The sequence below is a fragment of the Lithobates pipiens genome, unplaced genomic scaffold, assembly GCF_037356315.1.
Source record: "Lithobates pipiens isolate NorthernLeopardFrog02 unplaced genomic scaffold, aLitPip1_a1.2 Scaffold_13, whole genome shotgun sequence".
Classification (NCBI taxonomy): Eukaryota; Metazoa; Chordata; class Amphibia; order Anura; family Ranidae; genus Lithobates; species Lithobates pipiens.
Genome location: NW_027507718.1, coordinates 139581322 through 139604520, shown reverse-complemented (window position 1 = coordinate 139604520; position 23199 = coordinate 139581322). Strand labels below are relative to the sequence as shown.

The window sequence follows — 23199 nt, the reverse complement described above, 5'->3', positions numbered from 1 at the left end:
GTCAATTTTTTAACTTTTACCTACAGGAAAGCCTATAATAAGGCTTACCTGTAGGTAAAAAAAATATCTCCTAAACCTGTACGGTTTAGGAGATATTCCCCTCGGTATGCGCTGCTGACTGCAGCGGCGCATGCGCACAAGGGGGTTCTCGCCGTGAAAATCCGGCAGCGCTCGTCCGGCCGGACTGAAATCTCCCGCGCACATGCGCGGGAGTGACGATATCGCGGCTCCGGCCACTCACAGCGCCGGAGCCGCGATACCCGGAAGAGACGCCGAGGGAGCATGTCAGCTCCCTCGGCGTGGATCGGGCCAGATGCCGGGGCCTCGTTCTAAGGTAAGTATTTCATAATGAGCTAGTATGCGGTGCATACTAGCTCATTATGCCTTTTGCTTTGCAGGTTTAAAAAAAATAAAAAAAAATTGCGGGTTTACTACCGCTTTAAACACAGAACTTTGTGTTTTGAATGCTTTTAAGGGCAGAGGAGGGATTTGGGGTCTCATAGAGAGTACCTGTCACATGCCTATTGCTGTCACAAGGGTGTTTACATTCCTTGTGAAAGCAATAAAAGTGATGAAAAAAAATTAAAGCAACAGCATTAAATTAAAAATGTTTCATTAAACTTTTTTTTAAGTGTCCCCTTCCCCTTGTGCAAACAGCAATCGTCCCATACATGTGAGGTATTACCTTGAAAGTCCGATCGTGGGTAGGGATGAGCTCCCACATGCAGAGCCCGCCAGAAAGTCGGCTCAGCCCTGCGCTAATCACAGGCAGTGAGACGTTGCCCGATCTTTGCAGCCGCACATCGGGAAATGTCTCACTGCCTGTAATTAGCACAGTAGCGTCTTCCTGGCGGGCTCTGCATGAGTGTGCGAACACGCCGGAGCTCATTCTTAATCATGGGCAGTAAATCTAGCACTAGACATCCTCTGTAAATCTGTGGTAACCAGTAAAGGCTCTTCAAGTGCCAACTTTAGATTTACGTTGCTTGTCGCCGATGTAGGGGCGTGTGCAGTTTTAAAGCGGGACAGGTTTGGTATCTTTTATATTTTCACAAACAATTGGATTATGTATTTTTTTTTGCATTCAAACACAAATGTTTTCCAAAAAAAAAATGTGTTTGAAAAACTGCTATGCAAATACCGTGTGACATAAAAAAACTTGCAAAACCCACTAATTCATTCTCTAGTTCCTCTGCTTTAAAAAATAAATAAATAAATAATAAAAAAAAATATATATATATATATATATATATATATTAGTGTTTGGGGGTTCTAAGTAATTTTCTAGCAAGAAAAATATAGACCCCTTTAACACTGAGGGCCAGTTCACACCAGATGCAGGTCCGTTTTTTCAGAACCAATACAGTCAGGTGTGGTCAGTTTCTGCACCAGAAAGTGACTGCATGGTGTGAAGTAGAGCCATTGGAATTATATGCATTTTTAGTGCAGAAAAAAAGCACATGGAACTGAACGGAACTGGGTGTGGTGTGAACTGGCCCTGAGGCAGTTTTCAGGCGATTTAGCACTAAAAATAGCTGTAAACTTCCTCTCAAGCCTCCCCAGTGTGAAATGCGCTTGCGGGATGAGAAAAAAAGTCCTGCAAGGCGCATTTTCAGGCCAGCGTGGGAGCGGTGTATACAGCGATCCTACATCGACCCTGTCCATTGGAATGAATCGGCAGCGCTTCTGAAGTGCCAGCAAAGCTGCAACACCCCTTCTTAGCGGGGGTTAAAAGCGCCCACATACGGTCAAAAAAAACGCTAAAACTAACGGCGCTTTACCGCAAATGGACCCGCCGCCCCAATGTAAAAGCAGGTTTAGTTACATGTAAATAAAAAGTGCCAGAAAAAGGCCTGGAAGTGGGTAAACATATCAGTACGGAGGTTGTTACCTCTGTTCTTTTGAAAGTAAGAAATAATGAAAACGTCTATCCCTGGAGCTCCGCTTTAAGACAAAAACGTACGAAAGAGCCACTAGGTAAGACTGTGTGAGTGTGTGTCCTCTCCCCTCCATAAATAGCCCAGGATCCTCTCTAACCCAGAAAAGGTGAGTCAACCCGTCAATCATAAACACGGATGACGTCATCCCCTTGGCAACAAGGGTGCGCCCAGAGGAACGTCACTTCCGTCGGGACCGAACGGGACGAGTGTGAACCTGCTTTAACGTTGAGATGGTGAACAATCGCCTTATAGAGTGTGAGGGAGCACTGGAGAGCGACAGCCCTCGGTGAGCTGTGACAGAAAACCATACTGGGAGAGGGGAGAGGAGACGGCTGGAGGGGAGGGGGGTGGGCTCTTCTAAATGTCTCTTCTGCGCTATGTGTCACTGACTGGCCTTACAGATAAGGGCTGTGTGTTTGTCATTACTGCACAGAGGACTCCTGCTATTCTGTGGACCATTTGTGTAGCTTTAGCTCACTATAATGCTGTCTCTGCTCGGGTTTCTCTCTTTCTGACGTTATACACAGCAGACGTGTATATCAGCTGAGTAATCTGGTAATATGCCAACTGGCTGGGTTTGTCCTCCAAAGTGAAATGCCACTGTGCTTTTAAAGTCTTATTGTCTTTTTTTTTTTTTTTTTTTTGTGTGTGAGAGAGAGATATATATTATAAAATATCTTTTTCATTTTGGATAGAGTACAGGAGTTATAACCACTGCCATCTGTGTCCTGATATTTACCTTCACTTCCTGTCCCAGAGGTAAAACAGGAAATGAGAGGAAATCCCACCAAAGAGAACACTACTCAAATCCCCCCCATCAACAAAGTCATTGTTGATGGGGGAATCCCTCCTTCTGCACGTTGTTCTGCTGGCAGAAAGCAACGCTGCTGGCTGCTATAGCTGTCGGCAGCGATCACATGAAAAAATCAGACAGGCTGGTTGTACTGAAGTTGATCGATTTGACAACCTAGTTTAGTTATAGATAGAACAATTCTTGGCCGGTCCCTACTGAACCGGGCAAGGTTTGATCCATCCATGGCAAGCCTAAAGCGGAACTTCACCCAAAAGGGGAAGTTCTGCTTCTTTGCATGCTCATACCTGCAGTCTTTTGGGCCGTGTTCCCAGAATGCTGTGGGGGTGGGGGGTTGTAACCTCTGCTCAATCACTGCAGAAAGGAAGCACCTCCCAAAAAAGTGTCAATAATTTAAAAGGGGGGGGGGGGGCAGCCTTATTTTATATAGATGCAGTGCACACAGTGATATATTTCAAGCATTTCTTTCTTTCCATGTCCTCTGCTGGTGTTTGGTTCCCTGCGTTTTTATCAAGTTCAAAGACAGCCCAGCCCTCTACCAGGAAATTCTAGAGCACTTCATCCTTCTCTCTGCTGACCAGCTTTATGAAAATGCTGATTTCAGTTTCCAGCAGGACTTGGCATCTGCCAAAACTACCAATACCTGATTTAATGATCATGGTATCACTGTGCTTGATTGGCCAGACCTAATACCCATAGAGAATCTGTCTTGTATTGCTAAGCGGAAGATGACTCAACAATGCAGATGAGCCGAAGGCCACTATGAAAGCAACCATAGCTTCCATTACACCTCTGCATTGGCACAGGCTGATCACCTCCATGCAAAGCCGCATTGATGCAGTAATTTGTTCAAAAGGAGCCCCAACCAGGTATTGCGATTTATTGCAGCATTTTGTGAAACCTCAGTATCGGTTACAAACTGGACTGATTACTACTGCTATTGGTCTCTGCGGCCACCTTTTTGGGGCCCAGAAGCCTGCAGACCCAGTGCGCAGGGTTGCTCAGGACACCTACAAGGTCATTAAACCTCCACACACTAGGCCGTTCTGAGTCTGAAAGGCTTCCCTCTTCTCCTCCTTGGCACTCGGGCAGACGTGCTAGCTGGCCTTCCAGCTGCCAGCCCACCCACAGCAGGGTGCCTGCCGTTTTTAACATCAACAAAAAAAAATCTCTCCTGCGCTGTGCAGAGGGCCTAGGTAAAAATGTTGTACATCCGTTAGGTGCGAAATGGATGGATTCTGCGTGCCCCGCTGCCTTAGCCAACTTTTGGGAGTTCAAAGAACTAAAGCAAGGAAAGAAAAAAGGCATGTGGCCTGGTGCATTGTCCTTGATAAAAAGTTTTATTACAAAGCAGAAGTAAGTGGAGTACTCACATTTGGTATCTGGAATAACATCACACCATTCCTCTAAGATGTCATAAAACAATACCAATGGCTCATGGGAAAGTAAGATTGAGTAATCGTCTGAAGCGTTTTGAGGATTTTTCCTCTTCCTCAGAGCCTTATGAGCTTTATGGAACCTGAGTCTGGTCTGCATATTTTATATATAGTGGAATGGATGGATGGTATAGCCTTGGTGGGAATAGTCCTCCCTGTCAGGTCACCTGAGGCCAGGTGACAGATGCACACTGTTTGGGTCAGGAGTGCACCGCTAAGGTAGTGGATCCTATGGCTGACTGCTGCAGATGGAACTCTGGGTGGTTCAGAAAAGCAGGTCCACTGGAGCACCCACACAGATCCCACGGGGAGCTAGAGCATAAGATTCCCCAGGGCACGGAGTCTAAGAGCCAGCAGGTGTTCACCAGAGACTCTAGTGGCGAGGATGGACTGCCCTGCAACTAACTCCAGGTCGATGCCCCCAGGGTCTGGACATAAAATGCACACTTTTGCTCAGGCCAGCACAGTGTTAAATAGTGTATCCTGTAGAGGCTAGGATGGAGCCATGCTGAAGGAAGATTACTTAACCATGCAGATGTGAGAGTGCAGGCCCAGTGCTGACACACAAACCAGGTAAGCAGACAGGGCATGAAGGTATTACTGGCGATTCATGACACTCCTTTGCTGATGGAATAGTCTTTAGTCATCACAGCACACCAATAAATGGTTAGAGCAGGGATCCTCAAACTATGGCCCTCCAGCTGTTGCAAAACTACACATCCCATGAGGCATTGTAAAACTCTGCCATTCACAGACATGACTAGGCATGATGGGAATTGTAGTTCATCAACAACTGGAGGGCCATAGTTTGAAGACCCATGGGTTAGAGTATGGCCCTTCTACCAGATCCTGACCCGTTGATAGGCATCCAGATTTGCTCTGAACTGAACAGGCAGTGTCTTGGGGTCCCCTGGGTGGGTGTTGCACAGTATGCACAGAGGTGTTAAAGTGGTAAGGTTCCCAGAGGTCCGGGTTCAGCAGACAATGTGCATAAAGGCTGCATGCAGTGCCAGGGCGCCGTGTGTGGCAGTCTGGTGGAGAGGGCACACATCTGGATGCCTATTAACCGGTCAGGATCTAGTAGAAGGGCCATACTATCACCATTCATTGGTGTGTTGTGGTGATTAAAGACTATTCCATCAGCGAAGGACTATTCCTTGCCAAGCAGCTACTGAGATGCATTCAGGCAGACCTTGACCTACCCAAAAAACAGCCTAATTCAGGCTGTTCCAACACGTTTGAATTCAACACTACACATGCTGCAAAGAATGCTGGGAAAAGAAGCAAGCTCTGAACATCTATTCAGGCAAACATGAAGGATATTTTCCTACTGCTGATCAGTGGGACAATGTAGCCAATGTCATTGAGACCCTCCTCCCCATAGTGGAAATGACACTAGAGGTGAGTCATCCCATGTGTGAGAGTGCTGAAGATGCTGCTTCAAGAGAATGAAGGACCCAACACATGTGGTATTAAAACATTCAGGCAATTCATGAGGGACAGCCTCACCAAACGCTTTGAGAAGCAGAATAAAAATGTTGTGCTGGCATGTCTTTTGGATCCTCTATACAAGAATCATGCTTTCTCTTCTGATATTGGTCAAGGCAAAACCATGGCTAACAGAAGATCAATACGAGCTGCTGGAGGTTCCTGCAGATAGGTCAAGTTTGGAAGAGCAGGTTACTAATCTGGAACGGAATCAGGATGCTGCAAAAACAAACGTCAAAGGCAACGAGCAGAAGAGCATCTTCATTGTGGTTGATTGATGCCATGTTCAGCATTTGAGGTCTCACGCGGAGGAGTCTTCTGAATGTGTATCAATCAGCCTGGATGGTTAACTTCATCTCTCTTTTGGAGGAACCAGTAATTGACAGAAGTGGTGATCCTTTTTAGTGGTGGAAAGAAAATGAGTCGTGCTACAAAAGACTTGACTCTCATGCTAGAACATACCTCTCCGCTCCTCCTCCATCTGTACCAAGTGAGTTTTCAGTGAAGTGTCAGCAATATATGAAAAAAAAAAAAACAGAACCTGTTTAACAGGTGAACATGCTGAAATGTAATGCTTTTTGCACTATAATATTCAACTTAACTGGGAGTATTGAAGAAAGTGTAGTGTCAGTGTGTCCTGTCCACTGTCTAGCTTTTTGCATTGCAGTTGTGAATTTAAATCGGTGCAATGCACTAGTAACAGTTATACTTTTTTCTGTTTTGGGAAGCCATTTAAGAAGTTGTTTTTCAAGCACTTTTTTTTTTTTTTTTTCCCCCCCCCAGTTTACTTTTAGACTTCATTCATCACACCATAGTGCACTACAGACAGATGTCAGTTTTGAAATTCTTCCTTTTTTTTTTTTTTTCTCCCTTTTTAGGTTTCATGTCACTGATCGTCTGTTCCCTGTTATAGGGAAAGAGGATCAGTGACATCACACGCCAATCCATGCCCCCTTACAGTAAAAAAAAAAAAAAAAAAAAAAAAACACACACACTTAACCCATACACTGCCCCCTAGTGGCTAACCCCTTCACTGCCAGTGACATTTTTACAGTAATCGGTGCATTTTTAATCGCACTGATCGCTGTATTAATGCCAATGGTCCCAAAAATGTGTCAAATTGTCTGACGTGTCCACCATAACGTCAGTCACAATAAAAAATCGTTGATCACGCCATTACTAGTTAATCATTATTATTTTTTATTTTTTTTAATAAAAATGCCATAAAACTATCCCCTATTTTGTAGATGCTATAACTTTTGCGCAAACCAATCAAATGCTTATTGCCTTTTTTTTTTTTTATTATTATTATTTTTTTTTTTTTTGTAAAAAAAAAAAAAAAATATGTAGAAGAATACGTATCGGCCTAAACTGAGGAAAAAAGTATTTATATATATATATATATATATATATATATATATATATATATATATATATATATATATATATATATATATATATATATATATATATATATTAATTTTTTTTTTTTTTTTTTTGGGGGAATATTTATTGCATTTTTTAATTTTTTTTTCAAAATTGTCGCTCTTTTTGTTTATAGCGCAAAAAATAAAAACCACAGAGGTGATCAAATACCACCAAAAGAAAGCTCTTTGTGGGGGGGGGGGGAAGATGCCAATTTTGTTTGGGAGCCAAGTCGCAGGACCGTGCAATTGTCAGTTAAAGCAACGCAGTGCCGAATCGCAAAAAGGGGCTTGGTCCTTTAGCTGCAAAATGATCTGGGCTTAAGTGGCTAGAGTGCATACTATTCTGTGCATAGCCATACTTTTCAGTAAGCCAACATTTCTGTATTACAAATCCCCCCCCCCCCCCCCCCCCCCCCACTAGCTGTAAGCCATAATCGGCAAAAATTAAAATCAAGCAATGCTTGAAATATATCACTCTGTGCAATGCATGTATATAAAATGAGTTTCACTTTTTGAATGACCGAATTAAATTAACTTTATGGTATTCTAATTTTATGAGATACACTTGTATATTTGATTCTGCATTGCTGCTGGCGTGCCGCTTCTGCTGTGATAAGTCATAGAAAAAGCTGATCCTCGGGTGCAAGGCATATCTCTGTTCTGACAGGGGGGGAAGGGATGTATTCTGTGTCTTATTTGATTCCTTCCCCTAGTGAAAGCAACACACTGTGTACACAAACCACTGGCTAGGCACACGGTTTAATCCTTTGATCGCCTTCGATGTTTAACCCCTTCCTAGCCAGTGTTAGTACTGTATATTTATTTTTAGCAGTGGTCACTGTATTAGTGTCACTGGTTCCCACGAAGTGTTAGTTGGTGTCCGATTTGGCTGCCGCAATATTGCAGTCCCGCTATAAGTCACTGATCGCTGCCTTTTTCTATTATGGGGGGGAAAAAAAAATTTAATAGTTTTGTAGATGTTATGTTTGTGTAAACCAGGGATCCCCAAACTGTCTGTCAGTTAAACTAACACAGTGCCGCATCACAAAAAAAAAATTGCCTTGTCTAAATCTTCAGGAGGTCAAGTGGTTAAGGCAATGCATGTAAATAACTTTTAAAACAAACTTGGAGAAGGAGGTGTACAGATCTGTCGCAGCATAAAATAGTTTGTTCTGCCTAAAACAAGAATACCATTGCACATGCATTAAAACCATAGAAAATCTGGCTGTCCTCTTGCATAACCACAGGCCCCGGTTGCTGCATTATCCCTCCTCCCTGTGGCTTTGTACAACAACCCTATCTGTTGTTCTAATGCAAGTGCAACTATGTATAAATAACACTGCTCTAGGCAAACACATGAGCTGCTCATGACTGTATTTTTTGATCTCAGGATTATGATTAAGAAAATGGGGAAAAACGTCCCCAAAGTGGGTTTTTTAGGCCGCAAGATTGAAAATTGAATCGCTGATATACAGAAAATTCAATATTTTATTAATATAAAGGGGCATAACATAATGGTTAAGAGCTCCAGTAGGAAAATAATTATAAAAAGAAACGGAAATACACTTGCAGACAAAACTTTCATGCCAACATTATACAAACAATGTCAACAATATGCAAAATAGCTCAGAACGCGTTTCAACCCACACATCGGGGGTCTTCTTCAGAAGGACAGTCTGCTGAGAGAAATATGTCATAAATATGTGTCAACTATTATTTGTGCATAATCTATACAATTAGTAATTTCATAGAGTGCGAACATGTGATATAGTTTCCCAGTAGTGTATATCCAAAGAGGAGAAGAATGTGCCTACATGGAGATCATTTTAAAAGAAACCTTTTTCTCCCCACAAGATGTCCCAGAACCCTCCACGATCGGAGAGGGGCAGCAATCCAAAGGTATGGCTTACGAGAGATCACACTTGTAAAACCCCCGCCAATGGTCAGGGTATGGACAGGCTACACCTGTGGCAGAGATTCACAAGGGAAATTGTATTTAAAGGAACATGCTCAAAAAATGAGACGAGCAGTCAAACACACCATCCATACATAATGCATTGGAGTAACGTGTGGAAGTTATAGGCACACCTACATATATGTCCTCATTGGGGGGGGGGGGGGGGCGGTCAGAGAACACCAGGTACCCGATTGGTGTGTAAACAGTTAGCAATAACTGAAGTGTAAGTAATAGAGTAGTAAATGGTGAGGTGAAATGGAAAATGAGTGGAGAGATGCATCAGTGAAGAGTGCAATTAGGGGGATGAATGCAAAACCAAAAGTGGGAGAGGGGGCCCCAAGTGACGGCAGTGATAAAGGTGGGAAAGGAAGGGGAGCAGGGAAAGAGAGACAGAAGTGAAGTGTGAAGGGAATAAGGAAAGTTAAAAATATATCGTGGGGTAGGGTGAGGGGGATCAAAAAGAATGTGAGAATGAATGAATGGGGAAAAAAAAGTGATTATTTTTGTTCTAATGTATGAGAGTGTAAGTGATGAAAACGTGAGAGAATAAGTGAAGAGCAGTCAGCTAAAGCAATAAGTGAAAAGGAAGCTTGAAAAGAGGAAGAAAATTCATTGCCTGTAGATCTACATAGATAACATTACACCGAGAGAGTAGTGAAGTGACCGTGAATAGCGGGGAAACACAGCACAGCAATAATGACAGTGAAAATCGCAGAGGGGCCAATGTGCATATAGTGACAACATTATTACCTTGATGTTTAGGACATGTAATGGCATCACGCCATCCAGTAAAAAGGGACTGTAAATAGTGACCTAACCCGGTATTGGTCACAAGAAAAGTGACGCTCTAAGGATAAAAGTCCAAAAGAGAAGTCACCCAGTCTAGAGGTAAAAAATAATAAACCAAATTATATGATTGGTTTTGTAAACCTACAAGTAATATTGCATATAGAGTATTACTGGGACGTTGTAAAACCATAGTCCTAGGGCAAATACATACCATACGGGAGCTGAGTGTATATCTGACTCTCCAGCTGGAACTGTGGAGATAAACTAAACCACCGTTAGTCCAGATTTATATGAATGGAGTAAGTGTATCTAATTCCCAGACGTCTGCCACAGGTGTACCAAGCCTGAGCGCTAGCCTGACCCATCCTGGGGGTGCATGGCTGCCAAATGGCTAGCCTCGTGTGACTTCCCCGGCGTGCCAGAAGGCCAGAGCCGCCCCGAAATGACGTAATTCCTGCCGTAACGGTGCGACGTCCATATGTCATGCGCACTCGTGGGGCCCCGCGCATGCGCTGTGAGGGCTGGCATGCAGGAATGTCCAGGGACGCAGCTGGCAAGGAGATGATTAAGCCCATGAGGTGAAACGAGTTAGGAGGAGAAACAAGTCGGGGAGCAGTTACTTCTCATGTCTGTCTGTCTTAATCTGGCATCAATAAAGCCTTGTAGTTCACTAAAGCCTGTCACATAGTACATATTTACTTCTGTGAATTCTATGAACGTATTCACTATGCTCTGTGATTAGTCACTGCTGTCATAAATTTCACAGAGCCTGCCTTCTGAACTACAGGTGCAGAGAGTAGTATTGGGAGGAGGGGGTCATAGGAATCATTGTTTGCAGTCAGCAAGGTGGGAAAAGATGGCCAGCAGACGGGCTCAGTGTTTGAGAGCTCGTTCCTGTGAAGGTGAGCAGTAAAAGCCAGGAGTCTCTTATGCCGCGTACACACGACCAGACTTATGTCCGACAGACTTTCGAAGGAGTTCTGCCGGACTTTCCGAATGAGCGGACTTGGCCACACACAATCACACCAAACTCCGACGGATTCGAACGTGATGACGTACGACTGGACTCGAATAAGGAAGTTCATAGCCAGTAGCCAATAGCTGCCCTAGCGTCGGTTTTAGTCCGTCGGAATAGCATACACACGAGCAAATTTTTCGGTAGGAACTGGATCCGGCAGAGTTCTGGCGGAAAAATTTGAAGCATGTTCCATTTCTAAAGTCTGTCAGACTTTTGCGAATCAAAAGTCCGTTGCAGCCCACACACGATCGAATAGTGTGCCGGAATCATTCCGTCAGACTTTGGATGTTGAAAAGTCCGCTCGTGTGTACGGGGCTTTAATGTTCTAACAAGGCAGGAAGGAATGTTGCAGCCTCTGGGAGGGCTTTGGGTGGTACATAAATGGCCTACACCTATAGCAAGGGCATTATTCAACTTTAGTGAAAGCTTTGTTTTTATCTACGGGCTCCTCTTATATGCATAGGCAGCCCTGTAAAGAAAAAATTCGGTATACATGCCTTTTCTGCAGGCGATCCAACTCGATCTCCGGCGGCAGAAGCTCTGCGGATTACACATCTGACAATGGCTGTGAAATTATTAGGACGTGAAGCCACCCATAGACTTTTGGGGCTTCCGTTGTCGGATGTGTCCTCTGCACCTGCCCACACAGCGAAATCGCAGCTGACAGCTCAGCGTAGGATCAAAGCTAGCGCTGCTGGTGATCGGACTGGATCGCCTGCAGAAAATGGATGTATACTGATTTTATTTTATTTTTTTTTCTCTATCCAGTGCTAGATAGGCTAGTGTTAGAATGTTGGTGACTATAGATGCAGAGATTTTAGTTTTAGCGTGGACTTCCACTTTAAGTGCCAAACACTTGGTGCATTTGAGATTTTTTTTTTTTGTTTGGCTATTATTTCGTTTGTAAACTCAGTTGTGAAAACGAAGTACTTAATTCAAAGGAGGACATTGGGGGTTTGTTTACGAAAGGCAAATCCACTTTGCACTGCAAGTTCACTTGGAAGTGCAGTCACTCTAAATCTAAGGGGTAGATCTGAAATGAGTGGAAGCTCTACTGATTTTATCATCCAATCATATTCAAGCTAAAATTCTGTTTTTTATTTTCCTTGCATGTCCCCCTCTGACCTACAGCGACTTTACTTCTAAGTGCACTTTCAGTGCAAAGTGGATTTTCCTTTAGTAAATAACCCCCTTTGTGTGACACATTTGTAGAGCCTATATTTTATTGCCTTATATTTTTCTAACTGTGTAGAATCCTTTAAAGTGGTTTTAAACCCTTACAAACCACTTTGACCTACAGGTAAGCCTAGTTTAAGGCTTACCTGTAGATCCAATAAATATCTCCTAAACCTACATGGGGGACTACAGGGGACAGCGGTGACATCGCTGGCTCCTGTGTCAGGTAAGTGACACATAATGGGCTACTGTGCTATGCATAGTAGCCTATTATGCTTTACCTTTGCAGGGAGACAAAGAGGAAGTAAACCCATCAGTCTCCACAGTGATTTAATTAGGTATATTGGTATCTGGAGTTCCTGTTGATAGGAGTACATTTTATGTTGGTGTGGGTTTTAGTATCAGCTCTGCAGAAATACCAGGTGGTGAAATCCGGAATTCTTATTTGCCGGAGAAGGAGATAGATGTAGGCAATGTATTGTGTTATACAGGCAGGTGACAGTTCTCAGTTTTGTTGATTATGTGTACCAAAAAAAAAAAAACACACTTCAATGTATTCAGATCGCCGAAAATGGTGATACTGTATATTTTTTTAAAACCGGCGCCATTGGCAGCCAAGTAAACGGGAAGTGATGTCATGACGTCGCTTCCGTGTCTACTATTAGGAGACTGGAATGACGGCGTCATTTTAGTTCCTCCCCAGCAGCTGGAGGCATCATATTGTGAATCGGTGCTCCCGATTGAGCGGGAGCACCGGTAACAGCGGTGGGGGGGGGGACGGGACGTCCCCTCCCGCTCCTCCGGCATAACAGTTGAGCGGCTTTTAGCCTCTTCAGTTGTTATGGCTGGATAGCCAATCGCCCGCTGTAAAAAACGGTACCGCGATGCAGTACCATATCACAAAAAATGGCCTGGTCAGGAAGGGGATACATTCTTCCAGGGCTGAAGTGGTTAAAGCATGTTATACAGCACAGTGCTTGTGCTGTGTCATTTGGCATCCTGTATACCCTTTAAAAAAAAAAAACAAAAAAAAAAACCCTGGCTGATCCTGCCTGACTATACCCTCCCCTCTGCAAACAAACCACGATAATCATGGCTGCTGAGCCCTGACATTGTGGTCCATTTGCGTGAAGTAAGGGTGGCAATCTTCAGGTACAGTAAATGCCCTCCATTCAACACATTGGCAGAATGGGCATCCCCTTATGCCTAGACCAAGGTCTATATAGGGCACAACTCGGTGAGGATAATAGCCCCAAGCTTAGCACTCTGAGGATGCCTCCAAAAGTAGCCCTTTCACTGGTCTCCACTGTGGTGTCTCTCTGCCAGATGTTTCCTGAGTAAAGGGGAGGAGAATTTTCTCAGAGGTTCTGTCCTGAAAGATGCCTGAAAGGAAAATTATTTTGGGCGTGAATATTAGTTAAAACTTCCAAACGGTATTTTTGAAAGCTGAAACGCTGAAGAATAAAATGGTGTTAGTTAGTTATGTTTTTTTCCTTTTCGTCACACAATTTCAGTACAACTTTTTTTATCAAGTGCAAATTTTCAGTAAAAATACACCATTATTTTAGTGCACACAAATGCAACATAATAGATATATGGAAATGGATAAGAACAGCAGAAAAAAAATATATATATAATGTATATGGAAGGGGATAGGTGCTACTGCACAGAGAAAAGATATAAACAGGTTGCAGCCGCCCCTAAGTACATGGGCTTTTGTTAAGGTCCGTGTCTAAAAGTTAATATAAGTGGTTATTGGGGGCTATTGGCGCTACCTCAAAGTGATAATTATACTGTTAAACCTCCGGTAAGTGACCAATATCAGTACTCAAAGCTAATTTTGTAATATAGGTACAGAACTATCCTTATTGTCCGTGTGTGTGTATATATAATATATTGGTGACACCAATAGTGTACATCTGCCATACGTATATGATAGCCTCCACAAATGAATACAAAACTATATATGAAAAGCCTCAGTTCAGAAGTTATCCAAGCCTAAAAGATACACAGATATAGCGATAGAAAGATAAATGGAAAAATCAAGACTAGGAAGCCCTTAAAGTGCTATGTGGATAATTATGGTTAGTTCTACTACATGTAGAAATACAACATAAAGTATCCTTATAATTAATACTTACACCTATTCCCCCTATAGATAATAGTCAATAGTGCAGTGCAGACCCTATGTGAGCTTATCACTAAGAATACCAACTGATATGGGTTAAACCAAGGGTTGTATAAATCAACAGCCCCTACCTAGGTGATATCTATACAATCAGACAGTGTGTGTGTGTGTGTGTGTGTGTGTGTGTGTGTGTATGTATGTGTGTATATATATATATATATATATATATATATATATATATATTCTAAAAACAGAAAAAGAGGGTTTTGTACCACAAAAAATATATATGTGAACCTTATATAAATAATGAAAACTATACTGGGATTTACAACAACCTTCCCATCCACATGTAGCAGGTAGAAAAAAATATAAAAGATACACAAATATGGAAAAAATAAATAAAAAATGCAAAAAGTGCAATAGAACTATCAAAATAGAGCTAGAATAAAGTGAAATAAAGTAAAAATAGTCCACAATAATTCTGACAAACGTCCAACAATGTGCAAGATTCCAGCTCAGAAAAGACAGAAGGTGACTTTCGTGATATTATAAATTTCTTTAGTGACTTCCGTGCTTGTTTCCCCTTTTGGGTCCCCACTCACCAGATCCACGTACCCCCTAGGGGGTTACAAGCATATAGGTTCTGCTCCGCTATGCGCTGTTGAGGGTTCCACCGGCCAGCTCTAACCTCCACACTCTGCCGCAGGGTCTAGTTCTTCGTGCAGGAAAAGGTCTTTGCTAGGTGCGATAATTCCTCAGAAAGGAGAAAAACCAGCTCTCATGGTGTAGTATGTCATATACCCAGGAAACAGGCTATTTTTCAGGGCAAACCTTTTACCACATATACCATTTGAGTCTTTTTGAGGTTTGTTAGGTGGTATTAGAAAATCAAAAAAAGGCTCATCATAAAGGGTAAAAAAAAAAAATTATATATATATATATATATATATATATATATATATATATATATATATATATATATATATATATATATATATATATATATATATATATATATATATATATATATATATATATAATTACTTTATTGCAAAATTACAAAAAATATATTGTATAAAAAGTGTCACACATCAAAAATAGTAAAAAATAAATAAAAATAGAATAACAGTACCACACACTTCAGCCAATGGGGGACATAACACATATGCCTAAGGGCAAGATGGAAAATAAATCCCTATGAGGCAGATGTTAAAAGAGAGAGGCTAGTGTTAACACCTCTCTGGAGCCCCAGTGGAGGTGTACATAGATGGAGACTAGCCCTCCTGCTCTCTATATCAGTAAGACGTGTTTTGTCAGAGACGTCTTCAGCAGCCGCTGCTGAAGATGTCTCTGACGAAACGCATACAACATCATCACGCACATTACGTCACTTCCGGCTTGTCTTACCCGCTGAGGCGCAGCTGGAACGCACGCCGCTCGCCCGCAAGTTTTTTTGGAAGCCGGTGTATTCGCCTAACCAGTACTAAGGCTCATTGGAGACTGGGGTTTTTTCATATCCTCACATTGACCCTTACTGGTTGTTGCTTTTAATCCCATATATTTTTACTTATATGTACTTTATACCTACACTGATGCTTTGTATATAGCAAGTTCTTTTGGGGATACAGTGCATATAGAGAGCAGGAGGGCTAGTCTCCATCTATGAGGCCCATAGAGGTCGCCCCACACGTGCATTTGACCTAGCTAGCGATAGTTGGTCCACTACCAGGGGTGAGTGCACATCTAATAGGGAGGCAGCCCATTTAAAGCACTTAAAGTGGTTGTAAACCCTTACAAACCACTTTGACCTACAGGTAAGCCTAGATTAAGGCTTACCTGTAGGTCCAAGAAATATCTCCCAAACCTATACGGTTTAGGAGATATTTGCCCGAAGACAGCCACCGCTATCTACGGCGCATGCACCGTAGACACAGGCGCACTGAGCGAGGCATCGTCGATGGCGGCAATGCCGCGAGTCTCGGCTCCCATGCGCGGGAGTGACGTCATCGCTGCTCCAGCGAATCACCGCGCCGGAGCAGTGAGACCCATGGAGACCCACCAAGAAGATGGACGCTCGGACAAAGGTTATCATTAATTTCACGTTAACCTGGAGTTACAAAATACCCTGAAAGTGGACAGAGGTTCTTTGCTGGCAGATAACCCTTGCCAAAATTCTGACAAATCTTTCAAATGGTTAATGCTAACAACCTATTCTGTACAACATAAGCAAATTAAGTCCATATTTAATAAACAATGGCGTGTACTAAAAAGCGATCAGGTTTTAGGTGCCCTCATGCCAGACCGAGCTAAAGTTGTCTATAGGGGAGCCCCCTCTTTACAGGGTAAAATTGCTCCCAACATCAACTGGTCAGAGCATCCTTTTTCAATGTTTCAACTTGGTAGGTAGGCTACTACCCAGGTAAAAAATGTGGTGTTTGTCAGTAAAACGCACGTGGCAGAAGGAAAAACTAAAGACTAGGTCATTGATTACCAATTGAGTGTATCCAATCTAGCCTTTGTTCACTTGCACCACTAAGAATGTTGTCAAAAATGTAAAGTGTAAGCGCCGAATTTTTGACGTCTTCTGAGCTAAAAAGATCCCAGTTTTAGCGTTAGCAGCCTTGTTCTCAGTTTTCCTTTCTCAGCTTTCCTCTGTTGTTGACTATTGCGCAGTGTTATTGTGTACATCGAACCACTAAGAATGTTGTATAGTTGCTCACTTGCCCTTGTGGCAAACAATATGTGGGTCGTACCATTGGGTCATTTACAGCAACATTTAACTAGATGCTGACCGCCGGCCGTCAAATGACAGCCAGGCAGCGCACCTATTGTGGCGGGAGGCCGTCATATGATGGCCTCCCGTTTAAACAGGGAATGCGCGCGATCGTGCGCGCGCATCCCTGTTTCTTCGGTGGTGGCGTGTCACGGAGACACCGCTCGCCACCGAAAGGGGGTGAACAGCCATTGGTTATGGCTGTTTACCATGTGATCGGCCGTGATGAAGTCACGGCCGATCAGATGGTCACACCCCGACTGTGCACGGCGCATGCGCGCGATCGTGAGCGCACTGCACGTCGGTGGTGGCGTGTTCCTCCGGAACACTGCTCGTCACTGGCGCTGGTAAACAGCCATTGGCCGGCTGTTTACCCACGTGATCGGCTGTGATCCTTTCACAGCCGATCACTAAAATGTAAACAAACCGCGGTAACGAGATGTGTGAGGAGATTGCGGTAGGACATCTCGTTACCGCCTAGTGTACACCAATCACACTGATTGCCTGCCTGCCACCCACCCACCCCCCCCCCCCCAATAAAGAGGACCTGTCACCACCCCTCATAGTACCTGTCAATCACAGTCCATCAGAGTACCTGTCCCGGCCCATCAGGGTAACCGAGTACCTGTCCCGGCCCATCAGGGTACCCGAGTACCTATTTGCAGCCCATGTCTCATAGAATATACGTTGGGGTGTTTGCTTTCCAAAATGGGGTCATTTTGTGGGTAATTTCACTGTCCTGGTGGTCCAGGACCTTCAAAAGTTTTATGGGTAGGAATGAAATGAGATGTGTCATTTATGCTCCTAGAACGCCTGAACGTACTACTTCAATGTTCGGCCACACTATGTGGCCAGGCTGTGTAAAAGTCCTACACATGTAGTATCGCCATACTCGGGAGGAGTAGCAGAATGTATTTTGGGGTGTAATTTTTGCTATATACATGCTATGTGTTAGAAATATCTTATAAATTGACAATTTTGTGTTAAAAAAAAAAAATAAAATTTAAAAAAATAAATAAATAAATAAATGCGTTTTAATTTTTTTCCACGTATTCCAAAAACTTCTGGAAAAAAATTAACCATTCAAAAGACTCATTATGCCTCACAGATTATACGTTGGGGTGTTTGCTTTCCAAAATGGGGTCATTTTATGGGAAATTCCATTGTCCTGGTACTCCAGGGCCTTCAAAAGTGTAATAGGTGGTTGAGGAAATGAGATGCGTCATTTTTGCTCGTAGAACGTCTGAAGGTACTACATCAATGTTGGTGCTCTGTATGTGGCCAGGCTGTGTAAAAGTCTCACACATGTGGTATCGCCGTACTCGGGAAGAGTAGCAGAATGTATATTGGGATGTAATTTGTTGTATGCATATGCTGTGTGTGAGAAATAACCTGATAATATGACAATTTAGTAAAAAAAAAAAAAAAAAATCTTCATTTTGCAAAGAATTGTGGGAAGAAATGACAACTTAAAAAAACTCACCATGCTACTTACGTAATACCTTGGAATGTCTACTTTGTAAAAAGGGGTCATTTGGGGGGTATTTGTACTTTCCTGACTTGTTAGTGTCTCAAGAAATGAGATACACCTGATGTACTGAAGGCCTGATCAGAAGTGATCAATTTTCAGTGATTGGCACCATAGTTCGTAGACTCTAACTTTCACAAAGACCAAATAATATATACTAATGTGGGTTATTTTTACCAAAGCTATGTAGCAGTATAAATTTTGTCCAAAATTTATGAAGAAAAAATGCTAATTAGCAAAAATTTATGACAAACAAAGAAAAGGGCATTTTTTTTTCACAAAATTTACGTTTTTGTTTTATTTATAGCACAAAAAATAAAAAACCCACTAGTGATTAAATACCACTAAAAGAAAGCTCTATTTGTGTGGGAAAAAAGGACGCAAGTTTCATATGGATACAGTGTTGGATGACTGAGTAATTGTCATTCAAACTGTGAGAGCGCTGAAAGCTGAAAAATGGTCTGGTCAGGAAGGGGGTGTAACTGCACTGTATTGAGGTGGTTAAGCGAGCATGTTCGTTGTATTGTGGTTTCACAACAAGCCCTGATGACTCAGTAGGTGTATGCCTTGTTGAGTCCAATAGCTTTGGTAAGCCTTCGATATGTCTGTGGTGGTTTTGCTCCTATTATCCGCTCTTCACAACTGTCCTCCCATTGATGTCCTAAGTTGGTCACCCACTTATCCAAATCCAGAGCCTATTCCAGCTGCCATCCGTGGACTTTATTTATTCGTTATCACGTTGTGGACTCTTTCAAGTGTATATGTATTTACACGTTTGCTACTAAAGCCGCGTACACACGTAGCGCTATGTCCGACGTACTTAGTCTGGCGGACTTCCCGCCAGACTGTCCATCGGACTTTCCGAACGGGCTACTTGCCCACACACGGCACTTTTTGAGCGGACTAATACGGCGACTAAGTCCGCCGTACTATCCGCCCTACTTTTGAAATGAACGGACTCGCCCACACACGCGGAGGAAAGTCCGCTCATTTCGAGCGCGTCTCCAGGTAGGCGGGGCCCGCGAAGGCGACGTCGCTGGCCCCGCCGCCTGGTATGGACTTAAAGGGGAACCCCAACGCCGAAAAAAATCGGTGTGGGGGGCCCCCCCAAGTCCACAACAGACCCTTGTCCGAGCACGCTACCCTTCTGGCCAGGAAAGGGGGGGCGAGCGAGCGCCCCCCCCTCCTGAGCCGTACCAGGCTGCGCGCCCTCAACATGGGGGGTGCCTTGGGGAAGGGGGGGCCGCGCGGCCCCCCCACCCCAAAGCACCTTGTCCCCATGTTGATGAGGACAAGGGCCTCTTCCCGACAACCCTGGCCGTTGGTTGTCGGGGTCTGCGGGCGGGGGACTTATCGGAATCCGGGAGCCCCCTTTAATAAGGGGGCCCCCGGATACCGGCCCCCCCACCCTATGTGAATGAGTATGGGGTACAATGTACCCCTACCCATTCACCTGTAAAATAAAAGTACCAAAAAAAACACAACACACGAGATAAAATACTTTATTGCACAGCTCCGGGGGTCTTCCGTCTTCGGGGGTCTTCTCGCCGGACTCCTCCGCTATCTTCTTGTAGCTCTTTTGCTAGCGGAGGAGTCCGGCTTTCTTCCTCGCCGCCGGCCTCTTCTTCTGACTTCGGGGGTCTTGTCCCCCTCTTCGGTTCTTCTGCCGGGCCACCGCGCCTTCTTATAGCTCTTTTACAGGCGGTGGCCCGGTCTTCTGTCGCCGCCGCCCGTTCTCCTTCTCCTCCTTCTCCTTCTCCTTCTCCTTCTCCTTCTCCTCCAGGAGATGTTGACTCGACGATCTTTCCGGCCGCGATGCCAGGGACGCGCTGCGCTGCCACTTATATAGGGACAAGGGGCGGTGTCACATGGGTTTGTGTCACATGGTGACCCCGCCCCCTTACGATGTCACAGTCCCGGAGGATGCTGGGACTGTCGCCATGTGACATCAACCCATGTGACATAAACCCATGTGACACCGCCCCTTGTCCCTATATAAGTGGCAGCGCAGCGCGTCCCTGGCATTGCGGCCGGAAAGATCGTCGAGTCAACATCTCCTGAAGAAGAAGAAGAAGCCGGCGCCGGCGGCGAGGAAGAAAGCCGGACTCCTCCGCTAGCAAAAGAGCTACAAGAAGATAGCGGAGGAGTCCGGCGAGAAGACCCCCGAAAACGGAAGACCCCCGGAGCTGTGCAATAAAGTATTTTATCTCGTGTGTTGTGTGTTTTTTTTTGTTTTTTTTGTACTTTTATTTTACAGGTGAATGGGTAGGGGTACATTGTACCCCATACTCATTCACATAGGGTGGGGGGGGGCGCTATCCGGGGGCCCCCTTATTAAAGGGGGCTCCCGGATTCCGATAAGCCCCCCACCTCCCGCAGACCCCGACAACCAACGGCCAGGGTTGTCGGGAAGAGGCCCTTGTCCTCATCAACATGGGGACAAGGTGCTTTGGGGTGGGGGGGCTCGCGCGGCCCCCCCTTCCCCAAGGCACCCCCCATGTTGAGGGCACGCGGCCTGGTATGGCTCAGGAGGCGGGGGCGCTCGCCCGCCCCCCCTTTCCTGGCCGGCCTGGTAGCGTGCTCAGACAAGGGTCTGTTGTGGACTTGGGGGGGACCCCCACGCCGATTTTTTTTTTTTTTTTTTTTTTTTTTTTTTTTTTTTTTTTTTTCCGGCGTTGGGGTTCCCCTTTTTAGTCCATACCAGGCGGCGGGGCCAGCGAACTCTCCTTCGCGGGCCCCGCCTACCTGGAGACCCGCTCAAAATGAGCTGACTTTTCTCCGGGCGGGAAAAGTACGCTCATTTCAAAAGTACGGCGGACTGGCATACACGGCCGGATTGTCCGCCGAAATGCGATTCCGCCGGGAAGATTGGAGTGCAACACGGCATTCTAAGTCCGCCGTACTTTCGGGTCAAAAAAGTATGCCGGAGGCTACACACGGGGGGATTGTTTGGCGGACTTGAGTTTGCCGGACTTTTCCACCCGATTGTTTGATCGTGTGTACGCGGCATAAGAATGTTTTATGTTTACATGTGTGTGTTGTTTTTTTTTTTTATTTTATTTTTTACATTTTTTTTTTTTCACCCTTAATTTTTATTTCTTGTCAATCATACGGACTTATCTTATATAACCGTTTCTTCTTGGCACTACACACATCCCCGATATCATGTCAGTGATTCTATTGTTAACACAGGTGTCAGGGTTGAGGATAAGGCTGGAAATCCATAAGGCTGAGTTTGGATAACCGACTGGAAGCTTTAAAAGGAGGGTGGTGCTTGAAATCTTCTCAAACCCCCCTCCCCCCCCCCTTTTTTTTCCCCTCCTTTTAACCATGGTTACCTGCAAGGAAACCTGTGCAGTCATCATTACTTTAAAAAAAAAAAAGGATTACCAGGCAAGGGTATTGCTGTTACTAAGATTGCACCTAAATTAACCAACCATTTATTGGTTTATCAAGAACTTCAATGGGAGAGGTTCAATTGTTGTGAAGAAGGCTTTAGGGAGTCTAAGAAAGTCCAGCAAGCTCCAGGACCATCTCCTATAGTTGATTCCGGTCTGGGATCAGGGCACCACCAGGTGTGAGTGCATCTGCAAACAGAGTGAGGCAAAGACTTTTCGAGGATGGCCTGGTGTCAAGAAGTAAATGAGGGTGCCTTTTTAGTAAATGGGTGTAAGGTGCCGAGTGTCGCAGGGAGAGTTGGGAGTAGTGTGTAGGGGTACTAATAGCAAATCTTCATTACTATTCTCACTAGAATAGTGGGTAAAATGTCCAACAGGATTGGTGATGCCACTCACTGCACATCTTGCTACATGTATGCATTCCTTAAAGAGCCAATCAAGGGCAAGTACTGCTATGTGAGATGTGAGCAAGTTGTTTCTCTGGAAGTCCAGATCCTGGTTCTGGAGAGTCAGATGGCAACACGGAGAAGCATCAGCAACCTGGAAAGGAGCTTGAACATTACCTAGCAGGGGGCCAGTGAGGAGGAGCTTGGAGAGATGGAGGCACAAATATCAGAGGCAGGTATCTGGGTGACCTCCAGAAGGAGGTGTAGAGGAAAGAGCGCTAGGGAGGCCAGTCCTGAGTTGGTACACCCCAACAAATATGTCAAGTTACATGATGTTGGGTTTATCAGCTCGGGTGGCATTGCTTGAGCAGGCCCCTCTCCTAGCTGCCAGGGGAGCGACGGCTCCGGTAAGGTGGGGGCAGAGATACAGGAAAGGCTAGACAAGTGTTGGTAATAGGTGGCCCAATTTTTAGTTGGACAGAGGGCAATCTGGCAGACTGTAGTCACTGAACGGTATGTTGTCTACCGGGTGCTCAGGTTTAGCCCATTGCAGATATGGTGGACAAATTATTCAGCAGGGCTGGGAAGGACCCAGCGGTCATGGTACACATTTGCATTAATGACAAAGGGAGAGGAAGCTGGAGAGTGCTAAATTATTTCAGAGACTTTGAGAATAGATTTAGGACATCTAAGGTGGGTTTTCTCTGAAATGCTACCTGTACCTCAAGCCACACCTGGGGAACTGAACAAGTTGCCAGGAACTGGTGTAGCAAAGAGGGGTTCAGGTTCCTGGAAAACTGGGCTGACTTAGTAAGGATGGGTTGCACCTAAATGGGGATGCTGCAGCTCTATTGGGAAGAAAAATGGCTACAAAATTAGAGGCTTTTAAACTAGGCATTTGGGGGGGGGGGGGGGGGAGGGGGGAGGGGGCCGGCATTAAGCAA

General features: G+C 44.5%; 1 protein-coding gene across 2 annotated transcripts in view; it reads left to right on the top strand.

Moving 5' to 3' along the window:
• Positions 1–2063: 2063 nt before the first annotated feature.
• R3HDM4 (R3H domain containing 4) overlaps positions 2064–23199 on the top strand; it is a 102790-nt gene continuing 81654 nt past the window's right edge. For both annotated transcript variants that reach the window (XM_077475649.1, XM_077475648.1), the window contains exon 1: positions 2064–2226. In XM_077475649.1, the coding sequence (XP_077331775.1) occupies positions 2171–2226 (56 nt within the window). In that variant the 5' untranslated portion in view covers positions 2064–2170. The remainder of the gene's footprint in view (positions 2227–23199) is intronic.